The sequence below is a fragment of the Zea mays genome, chromosome 4 (assembly GCF_902167145.1).
Source record: "Zea mays cultivar B73 chromosome 4, Zm-B73-REFERENCE-NAM-5.0, whole genome shotgun sequence".
In the NCBI taxonomy this organism is placed as follows: domain Eukaryota; kingdom Viridiplantae; phylum Streptophyta; class Magnoliopsida; order Poales; family Poaceae; genus Zea; species Zea mays.
Genome location: NC_050099.1, coordinates 246,983,981 through 246,995,233, shown reverse-complemented (window position 1 = coordinate 246,995,233; position 11,253 = coordinate 246,983,981). Strand labels below are relative to the sequence as shown.

The 11,253-nt window shown below is 44.2% G+C and overlaps 1 protein-coding gene across 1 annotated transcript; it reads left to right on the top strand.

Annotated features, from left to right (window-relative positions):
- The first annotated feature begins 371 nt into the window (after positions 1-371).
- On the top strand, positions 372-10,780 carry LOC103654936 (formate dehydrogenase 1, mitochondrial). The gene is made up of 4 exons (XM_008681743.4): positions 372-944; positions 1,024-1,148; positions 1,434-1,452; positions 10,692-10,780. The coding sequence occupies exons 1-4, from the start codon at positions 427-429 to the stop codon at positions 10,699-10,701; spliced, it is 672 nt and encodes a 223-aa protein (XP_008679965.1). The 5' UTR covers positions 372-426; the 3' UTR covers positions 10,702-10,780.
- The last annotated feature ends 473 nt before the right edge of the window (positions 10,781-11,253 follow it).

Genomic DNA, 11,253 nt, shown 5'->3' with positions numbered 1-11,253 from the left:
GATAAGCTCCTAAACACTGCTCTTGCGTGAAACTAACTCCACCCCAAGAAAGTTCTAGACTTGTTTAGAGCTCGACACCTCCAAATGGAAATGCATTTCCTAACAAATCTAACTATACTTATTTAGGCCTATTCCAAACCTCTACAGTTAATTATTAGTCAACTAATAAGTTATTTGGCTGGTTTTAGCTGGGTTAGAGCAGCTAACAACTGTTATATAGCTATTTAAGAGATATAACTAACAATTATATGGTTTATTGGCTGGTCTGTTCTGAACCACTCAGTTAATTTTAGCTGCTAACCGTTAGTTTGAGGTTTGGAACACGGCCTTAGTATAAAAAAACACTAATATCTTTTCATATCTGTACTTGTTTCGACTAAATGATTTCTGTAACTGTTTTCAGAACTGGAGAAGCACATTGAAGACATGCATGTCCTGATTACCACCCCATTCCACCCAGCTTATGTCACTGCAGAGAGGATAAAGAAGGCGAAGAATCTTGAGCTTCTTCTCACGGCAGGAATCGGCTCCGATCATATTGATCTTCCAGCAGCTGCTGCTGCGGGCTTAACTGTGGCTGAGGTCACTGGAAGCAACACTGTCTCTGTGGCAGAAGATGAGCTCTTGCGCATTCTGATTCTGCTCAGGAACTTCTTGCCTGGGTACCAACAGGTAGTTCAAGGTGAATGGAACGTAGCAGGCATTGCCCACGGAGCTTATGATCTTGAAGGAAAAACTGTTGGGACTGTTGGGGCTGGTCGTATTGGCAGGCTCTTGCTTCAGCGTCTTAAGCCCTTTAACTGCAACCTACTTTACCATGACAGACTTCAGATTGACCTAGAGCTTGAGAAAGAAATTGGGGCCAAATTTGAGGAGGACCTGGATGCTATGCTTCCAAAGTGTGATGTGATTGTGATCAACACACCTCTTACGGAGAAAACAAGGTTTGTATTCATCATGTACCTGACATTTCCAAAATAGTTTGACAGTATTTTCTGAGTTTTGTTTGCTGTTTTTTTTCAGAGGCATGTTTAACAAAGAGAGGATTGCAAAGATGAAGAAAGGTGTAATTGTTGTGAATAATGCTCGAGGAGCAATCATGGATGCTCGAGCAGTCGCAGATGCATGTTCTAGCGGTCACATTGCTGGTACTTACTACGTTAATATGTTTTCTTTGTCTCTTTACACAACAGTATTGCTACATAAGTTAGTCTGATTCTACTGAAGGGGTCCATGAATTAATATTATTTTCCTTAAGCTTGGCATGCTTTGTATTCCGTGGCTTCAGTACGAAAACTTCAAATGAGCCGTTTTGCTTTCCTGAAAAGACACCCTGCCTACATTTTATCTGAAGAATAGGGAAATAATGCGACTATATTCCTACATTGACCGATACTTTGTGTAACATGGAGCATCTCATTCCCATTTCTCAGGATATGGTGGTGATGTGTGGTTCTGAAAGGGAATTAGGCTTACACATAGTCCCTAATTAATTTTGGTGGTTGAAACGCCCAACACAAACAATTGGACTAACTAGTTTGCTCTAGATTATATGTTCTACAGGTGCCAAAGGTTCATCTATAACTATACTAAATCGACTGTCCGGAATACCGTAGATTATTCCGGACAGGAGAAGCTTTTTGGAAAAACAGGCCAAGCGCGGACCGTCCGGTCCTCTACGGCGGACCGTCCGCGACACCAGGATACCCTTCGGACAGAACCAATGCAAAAATACAAGTGTCCACTATGGACCGTCCGGAAGAAAAGCAAGGACCGTCCGAGCCCTCGCGCGGACCGTCCGGCCTCAAGCGCGGACCGTCCGGTAGGTGAGAAACCGAAAAAACCCGAAGGTAACGGGTTCGGAGAAATGAATTATAGCGGCCTCGCGGACCGTCCGGGCCAGGCGGGCGGACCGTCCGCGACTGGCTTTATCTGACATCTGACGACGCATTAAATGCGATATAGCCGTTGATATAGCCGTTACTGCTGACCGTTGTGTTTTCAGCCGTTGATCTACAGGGGCGGACCGTCCGGACCAGGCGGGCGGACCGTCCGCGCTCAGCAGAATGGAGCAACGGCTAGGAAGTGGTTGGTGGCTATAAATACAACCCCAACCACCTCCATTCACTTGATCCAAGCATTCCAACCTTCAACATTCAATATAAGAGCTAGCAATCCATTCCAAGACACATTCAAAGCCTCCATCTCTCCAAGTTTCACAATTGAGAAAAGAGATCATTAGTGATTAGTGACTTGAGAGAGAAAGTGATCCGTGTGTTATTTGTCGCTCTTGTCGCTTGGCTTTTGCAATCGTGCTTTCTTTCAATCTTTCTTACGTTCAACTCAATTGTAACCAAGACAAGAGACACCAATTGTGTGGTGGTCCTTGCGGGGGAAGTTTGTTCCCGTTTGATTAAGAAGAGAAAGCTCACTCGGTCCGAGGGACCGTTTGAGAGAGGGAAGGGTTGAAAGAGACCCGGCCTTTGTGGCCTCCTCAACGGGGAGTAGGTTTGCAAGAACCGAACCTCGGTAAAACAAATCCACGTGTCACACTCTTCATTTGCTTGCAATTTGTTTTGCGCCCTTTCTCGCGGACTCGTTTATATTTCTAACGCTAACCCGGCTTGTAGTTGTGTTTATATTTGTAAATTTCAGTTTCGCCCTATTCACCCCCCTCTAGGCGACTATCAATTGGTATCAGAGTCGGTGCTTCATTAGAGCCTAACCGCTCGAAGTGATGTCGGGAGATCACGCCAAGAGGGAGCTGGAGACCGGCGACAAGCCCACTACAAGCCAAGGGAGCACTTCATCGGAAGAGTCCCGCACCAAGAGGAAGGAGAAGAAGAAGGACTCCTCCAAACAGAAGGAGAAAAGATCTTCTTCCTCACATCACAAAGAGAAGAAGGAAAAATCTTCTTCTCACAAGTCGCATCGGAAAGGCGACAAGCACAAGAGGATGAGGAAAGTGGTCTACTACGAGACCGACACTTCATCAACATCGACCTCCGACTCCGATGCGCCGTCCGTAACTTCTAAGCGCCAAGAGCGCAAGAAGTTTAGTAAGATCCCCTTACACTATCCTCGTACATCTAGACATACTCCATTACTTTCCGTTCCATTAGGCAAACCGCCAACCTTTGACGGTGAAGATTATGCTAGGTGGAGTGATTTAATGAAATTTCATCTAACCTCACTCCACAAAAGTATATGGAATGTTGTTAAGTTTGGAGCGCAGGTACCATCCGTAGGGGATGAAGACTACGATACGGACGAAGTGGCCCAAATCGAGCACTTCAACTCTCAAGTTACAACCATACTCCTTGCCTCTCTAAGCAAGGAGGAGTACAACAAGGTGCAAGGGTTGAAGAATGCAAAGGAGATTTGGGACCTACTCAAGACCACGCACGAGGGTGATGAACTCACCAAGATCACCAAGCGGGAAACGATCGAGGGGGAGCTCGGTCGCTTCTGTCTTCGCCAAGGGGAGGAGCCACAAGATATGTACAACCGGCTCAAAACCTTGGTGAACCAAGTGCGCAACCTCGGGAGCAAGAAATGGGATGACCACGAGGTGGTTAAGGTTATTTTGAGATCACTTATTTTCCTTAACCCCACTCAAGTTCAATTAATTCGTGGTAATCCTAGATATACTCAAATGACCCCCGAGGAAGTTATCGGGAATTTTGTGAGCTTTGAATGTATGATCAAGGGCTCCAAGAAGATCAACGAGCTTGATGAACCCTCCACGTCCGAAGCACAACCGGTGGCATTTAAGGCAACGGAGGAGAAGAAGGAGGAGTCTACACCGAGTAGACAACCAATTGACGCCTCCAAGCTCGACAATGAGGAGATGGCTTTAATCATCAAAAGCTTTGGTCAAATCCTCAAGCAACGGAAGGGGAAGGATTACAAATCTCGTTCCAAGAAGGTTTGCTACAAGTGTGGTAAGCCCGGTCACTTTATCGCTAAATGTCCATTATCAAGTGACAGTGACAGGGATAACGACAAGAAGGGAAAGAGGAAAGAAAAGAAGAGGTACCACAAGAGGAGGGGCGGCGATGCCCACGTATGCCGCGAGTGGGACTCCGACGAGAGCTCCACCGACTCCTCCTCCGACGAGGACGCCGCCAACATCACCGTCACCAAGGGACTCCTCTTCCCCAACGTCGGCCACAAGTGCCTCATGGCAAAGGACGGCAAAAGGAAGAAGGTAAAATCAAGATCCTCCACTAAATATGAAACCTCTAGTGATGAGGATGATGCTAGCAATGAGGAGGATAACTTGCGCGTTCTTTTTGCCAACCTTAATATGGAACAAAAGGAAAAACTAAATGAGCTAATTAGTGCCATCCATGAAAAGGATGACCTCTTGGACTCCCAAGAGGACTTCCTAATCAAGGAAAATAAAAAGCATGTTAAGGTTAAAAATGCTTACGCTCTAGAAGCAGAAAAATGTCAAAAACTATCTAGTGAGCTAAGCACTTGCCATGAGATGATTGACAACCTTAGACTTGAAAATGCTAGTTTAAATGCTAAGGTTGACTCACATGTTTGTAATGTTTCGATTTCCAATCCTAGAGATAATAATGATGATTTACTTGCTAGGATTGAAGAATTAAACATTTCTCTTGCTAGCCTTAGAGTAGAAAATGAAAATTTAATTGCTAAGGCTAAAGAACTAGATGTTTGCAATGTTACAATTTCCGATCTTAGAGATAATAATGATATATTGCGTGCTAAGATCGTTGAACTTAATTCATGCAAATCCTCTACATCTAGTGTTGAGCATGTTTCTATTTGTACTAGATGTAGAGATGTTAACATTGATGCTATTCATGATCACATGGCTTTAATTAAACAACAAAATGATCATATAGCAAAATTAGATGCTAAAATTGCCGAGCATAACTTAGAAAATGAAAAATTTAAATTTGCTAGAAGTATGCTCTATAGTGGGAGACGCCCTGGCATCAAGGATGGCATTGGCTTCCAAAGGGGAGACAATGTCAAACTTAATGCCCCTCCTAAAAGATTGTCCAACTTTGTTAAGGGCAAGGCTCCCATGCCTCAGGATAACGAGGGTTACATTTTATACCCTGTCGGTTATCCCGAGGACAAAATTAGGAAAATTCATTCTAGGAAGTCTCACTCTGGTTCTAACCATGCTTTTATGTATAAGAGTGAGACATCTAGCTCTAGGCAACCAACCCGTGCTAAGTTGCCTAAGAAGAAAATTCCTAATGCATCAAATGAACATAGTCTTTCATTTAAAACTTTTGATGCATCTTATGTGTTGACTAACAAATCTGGCAAAGTAGTTGCCAAATATGTTGGGGGCAAGCACAAGGGGTCAAAGACTTGTGTTTGGGTACCCAAAGTTCTTGTGTCTAATGCCAAAGGACCCAAAACCATTTGGGTACCTAAAGTCAAGAACTAAACTTGTTTTGTAGGTTTATGCATCCGGGGGCTCAAGTTGGATACTCGATAGCGGGTGCACAAACCACATGACAGGGGAGAAGAAGATGTTCTCCTCCTACGAGAAAAACCAAGATCCCCAACGAGCTATCACATTCGGGGATGGAAATCAAGGTTTGGTCAAAGGTCTTGGTAAAATAGCTATATCTCCTGACCATTCTATTTCCAATGTTTTTCTTGTAGATTCTTTAGATTACAATTTGCTTTCTGTATCTCAATTATGCAAAATGGGCTACAACTGTCTCTTTACTGATGTAGGTGTCACTGTCTTTAGAAGAAGTGATGATTCAATAGCATTTAAGGGTGTGTTAGAGGGTCAGTTATACTTAGTAGATTTTGATAGATCTGAACTCGACACATGCTTAATTGCTAAGACTAACATGAGCTGGCTCTGGCATCGCCGACTAGCACATGTTGGGATGAAGAATCTTCACAAGCTTCTAAAGGGAGAACACATTTTAGGACTAACAAATGTTCATTTTGAGAAAGACAGGGTTTGTAGCGCATGCCAAGCAGGAAAGCAAGTTGGTTCTCATCATCCACACAAGAACATCATGACGACCGACAGGCCACTGGAGCTCCTGCACATGGATCTATTCGGCCCGATCGCTTACATAAGCATCGGCGGGAGTAAGTACTGTCTAGTTATTGTGGATGATTATTCTCGCTTCACTTGGGTATTCTTTTTACAGGAAAAATCTCAAACTCAAGAGACCTTAAAGGGATTCTTGAGACGGGCTCAAAATGAGTTCGGCTTAAGGATCAAGAAAATTAGAAGCGACAACGGGACGGAGTTCAAGAACTCTCAGATCGAAGGCTTCCTTGAGGAGGAGGGCATCAAGCATGAGTTCTCTTCTCCCTACACACCTCAACAAAATGGTGTAGTGGAGAGGAAGAATCGAACTCTATTGGACATGGCAAGGACCATGCTTGATGAGTACAAGACTTCGGATCGGTTTTGGGCGGAGGCAGTCAACACCGCTTGCTACGCCATCAACCGGTTGTATCTACACCGAATCCTCAAGAAGACATCATACGAACTCCTAACTGGTAAAAAGCCCAATATTTCATATTTTAGAGTCTTTGGTAGCAAATGTTTTATTCTTGTTAAGAGAGGTAGAAAATCTAAATTTGCTCCTAAGACTGTAGAAGGCTTTTTACTAGGATATGATTCAAACACAAGGGCATATAGAGTCTTTAACAAGTCCACTGGACAAGTTGAAGTTTCTTGTGACGTTGTGTTTGATGAGACTAACGGCTCTCAAGTAGAGCAAGTTGATCTTGATGATATAGGTGATGAAGAGACTCCATGCATCGCGCTGAGGAACATGTCCATTGGGGATGTGTGTCCTAAGGAATCCGAAGAGCATCCAAATGCACAAGATCAACCATCCTCCTCCACGCAAGCATCTCCACCGACTCAAAATGAGGATGAAGCTCAAGTTGATGAAGTAGAAGATCAAGCAAATGAGCCACCTCAAGATGACAGCAACGATCAAGGGGAGATACAAATGATCAAGACAAGGAGGATGAGGAACAAAGGCCGCCACACCCAAGAGTCCACCAAGCAATCCAACGAGATCACCCCGTCGACACCATCCTCGGCGACATTCATAAAGGAGTAACTACTAGATCTCGTGTTGCACATTTTTGTGAACATTACTCTTTTGTTTCCTCTATTGAGCCACACAGGGTAGAGGAAGCACTCCAAGATTCGGATTGGGTGGTGGCGATGCAAGAGGAACTCAACAACTTCACTAGGAATGAGGTATGACATTTAGTTCCACGTCCTAACCAAAATGTTGTAGGAACCAAATGGGTCTTTCGCAACAAGCAAGATGAGCATGGTGTGGTGACAAGGAACAAAGCCCGACTTGTGGCCAAGGGATACTCACAAGTCGAAGGTTTGGATTTCGGTGAAACCTATGCACCCGTAGCTAGCCTTGAGTCAATTCATATATTATTAGCTTATGCTACTTACCATGGCTTCAAGCTTTATCAAATGGACGTGAAGAGTGCCTTCCTCAATGGACCGATCAAGGAAGAGGTCTATGTTGAGCAACCTCCCGACTTTGAAGACAGTGAGTATCCTAACCATGTCTATAAGCTCTCTAAGGCGCTTTATGGGCTCAAGCAAGCCCCAAGAGCATGGTATGAATGCCTTAGAGATTTCCTTATTGCTAATGGCTTCAAAGTCGGCAAGGCCGATCCTACGCTCTTTACCAAAACACTTGAAAATGATTTGTTTGTATGCCAAATCTATGTTGATGATATTATATTTGGGTCTACTAACGAATCTACATGTGAAGAGTTTAGTAGGATCATGACACAGAAGTTCGAGATGTCTATGATGGGGGAGTTGAAGTACTTCTTGGGATTTCAAGTGAAGCAACTCCAAGAGGGCACCTTCATTAGCCAAACGAAGTATACTCAAGACATTCTAAACAAGTTTGGGATGAAGGATGCCAAGCCCATCAAGACACCCATGGGAACTAATGGGCATCTCGACCTCGACACGGGAGGTAAGTCCGTGGATCAAAAGGTATACCGGTCGATGATAGGTTCCTTACTCTATTTATGTGCATCTCGACCGGATATTATGCTTTCCGTATGCATGTGTGCAAGATTCCAAGCCAACCCTAAGGAAGCTCACCTTACGGCCGTAAAACGAATCTTGAGATATTTGGATTATACTCCTAAGTTTGGGCTTTGGTATCCTAGGGGATCCACATTTGATTTGATTGGTTATTCAGATGTCGATTGGGCGGGGTGCAAAATCAATAGGAAGAGCACATCGGGGACTTGCCAGTTCTTGGGAAGATCCTTGGTGTCTTGGGCTTCAAAGAAGCAAAATTCGGTCGCTCTTTCCACCGCCGAAGCCGAGTACATTGCCGCAGGTCATTGTTGCGCGCAATTGCTTTGGATGAGGCAAACCCTGCGGGACTACGGTTACAAATTAACCAAAGTCCCTTTGCTATGTGATAATGAGAGTGCAATTAAGATGTCAGATAATCCCGTCGAGCATAGCCGCACTAAACACATAGCCATTCGGTATCATTTTCTTAGGGATCACCAACAAAAGGGAGATATCAAGATTTCTTACATTAATACTAAAGATCAATTAGCCGATATCTTTACCAAGCCTCTTGATGAACAAACTTTTAATAAACTTAGGCATGAGCTAAACATTCTTGATTCTAGGAATTTCTTTTGTTGACTTGCACATATAGCTCATTTATATACCTTTGATCATGTCTCTTTCATATGCTATGACTAATGTGTTTTCAAGTCTATTTCAAACCAAGTCATAGGTGTATTGAAAGGGAATTTGGAGTCTTCGGCGAAGACAAAGGCTTCCACTACGTAACTCATTCTTCGCCGTCACTCCAAGCAAAAGGACTCCATCTTTGGTATAATCTTAACTCATTTATTTATGACCAAAGGGGAAGAAAGCACTCCGAGGGCTCTAATGATTCCGTTTTTGGCGATTCATGCCAAAGGGGGAGAAAGTAAGAGCCCAAAGCAAAAGGACCGCACCACCACCAATTTCAAAAACTTCGTGTTTCCAAGAATATTATCAATTGGTTTTCCTATCGTGTTCAAAAGGGGAGAAAGTAGTATTTCAAAATGATATATCAAAACCCTCTTGAACACTAAGAGGAGGATCTCATTTAGGGGGAGTTTTGTTTAGTCGGAGGAAAAGCATTTGAAACAGGGGGAGAAAATTTCAAATCTTGAAAATGCTTTGCAAAATCTTATTCAATTACCTTTGACTATTTGCAAAAGAACTTTGAAAAGGATTTACAAAATAGTTTGCAAAAACAAAACATGTGGTGTAAGCGAGGTCCAAAATGTTAACAAAAGAAGAAACAGCTCAATTCCAAGCAACCTTTGCACTTACATTATGCAAACTAGTTCAATTATGCACTTCTATATTTGCTTTGGTTTGTGTTGGCATCAATCACCAAAAAGGGGGAGATTGAAAGGGAATTAGGCTTACACATAGTCCCTAATTAATTTTGGTGGTTGAAACGCCCAACACAAACAATTGGACTAACTAGCTTGCTCTAGATTATATGTTCTACAGGTGCCAAAGGTTCATCTATAACTATACTAAATCGACTGTCCGGAATACCGTAGATTATTCCGGACAGGAGAAGCTTTTTGGAAAAACAGGCCAAGCGCGGACCGTCCGGTCCTCTACGGCGGACCGTCCGCGACACCAGGATACCCTTTGGACAGAACCAATGCAAAAATACAAGTGTCCACTATGGACCGTCCGGAAGAAAAGCAAGGACCGTCCGAGCCCTCGCGCGGACCGTCCGGCCTCAGGCGCGGACCGTCCGGTAGGTGAGAAACCGAAAAAACCCGAAGGTAACGGGTTCGGAGAAATGAATTATAGCGGCCTCGCGGACCGTCCGGGCCAGGCGGGCGGACCGTCCGCGACTGGCTTTATCTGACATCTGACGACGCATTAAATGCGATATAGCCGTTGATATAGCCGTTACTGCTGACCGTTGCGTTTTCAGCCGTTGATCTACAGGGGCGGACCGTCCGGACCAGGCGGGCGGACCGTCCGCGCTCAGCAGAATGGAGCAACGGCTAGGAAGTGGTTGGTGGCTATAAATACAACCCCAACCACCTCCATTCACTTGATCCAAGCATTCCAACCTTCAACATTCAATACAAGAGCTAGCAATCCATTCCAAGACACATTCAAAGCCTCCATCTCTCCAAGTTTCACAATTGAGAAAAGAGATCATTAGTGATTAGTGACTTGAGAGAGAAAGTGATCCATGTGTTATTTGTCGCTCTTGTCGCTTGGCTTTTGCAATCGTGCTTTCTTTCAATCTTTCTTACGTTCAACTCAATTGTAACCAAGGCAAGAGACACCAATTGTGTGGTGGTCCTTGCGGGGGAAGTTTGTTCCCGTTTGATTAAGAAGAGAAAGCTCACTCGGTCCGAGGGACCGTTTGAGAGAGGGAAGGGTTGAAAGAGACCCGGCCTTTGTGGCCTCCTCAACGGGGAGTAGGTTTGCAAGAATCGAACCTCGGTAAAACAAATCCGCGTGTCACACTCTTCGTTTGCTTGCAATTTGTTTTGCGCCCTCTCTCGTGGACTCGTTTATATTTCTAACGCTAACCCGACTTGTAGTTGTGTTTATATTTGTAAATTTCAGTTTCGCCCTATTCACCCCCCCTCTAGGCGACTATCAGGTTCCCATAGCCAGCACCAAAGGATCACCCCTGGCGCTACATGCCTAACCATGCCATGACCCCTCACATATCTGGGACTACAATTGATGCGCATGTCAGGTTCTGAGTTTTGTTACCTGAGTTTGAAAATCTATCTAATTCTAATACCTCATAGGACACTAGGTCTCTACTTCATGCATTAGCAGAACTCAATAGAATGGCAATCACCTTAAGGCTTTACTGGATTAAAATCGTACTGAGAACTGGAACAATTAGCTAATAGTGTGTCTGTGTACCTTGAGTCCTTGACGACATGTACACTGATAGCGCATTTTTCATGATGAGTATTTGATATTCGTTCTCGTGCATGCTGCTGACTATTGCGGGCAAACAAACAATTCATACAGCTGCGGTATGCGGATGGTGTGAGGGACATGCTGGATAGGTATTTCAAGGGCGAGGACTTCCCGGTGCAGAACTACATCGTCAAGGAAGGCCAGCTCGCCAGTTAGTACCAGTGACCGCGCGAGATGTTGTTGTGCTGTGTAGGCTTTTCTGGTGAGAAGCTGCGAGGAAGAAACTC

Bases quoted from the DNA above. Each gene is read 5' to 3' on its own strand.
- LOC103654936 (XM_008681743.4), top strand. From the start codon at position 427: ATGCATGTCCTGATTACCACCCCATTCCACCCAGCTTATGTCACTGCA. The intron at 945-1,023 runs GTTTGTATTCAT...GTTTTTTTTCAG, and splicing joins CCTCTTACGGAGAAAACAAG to AGGCATGTTTAACAAAGAGA.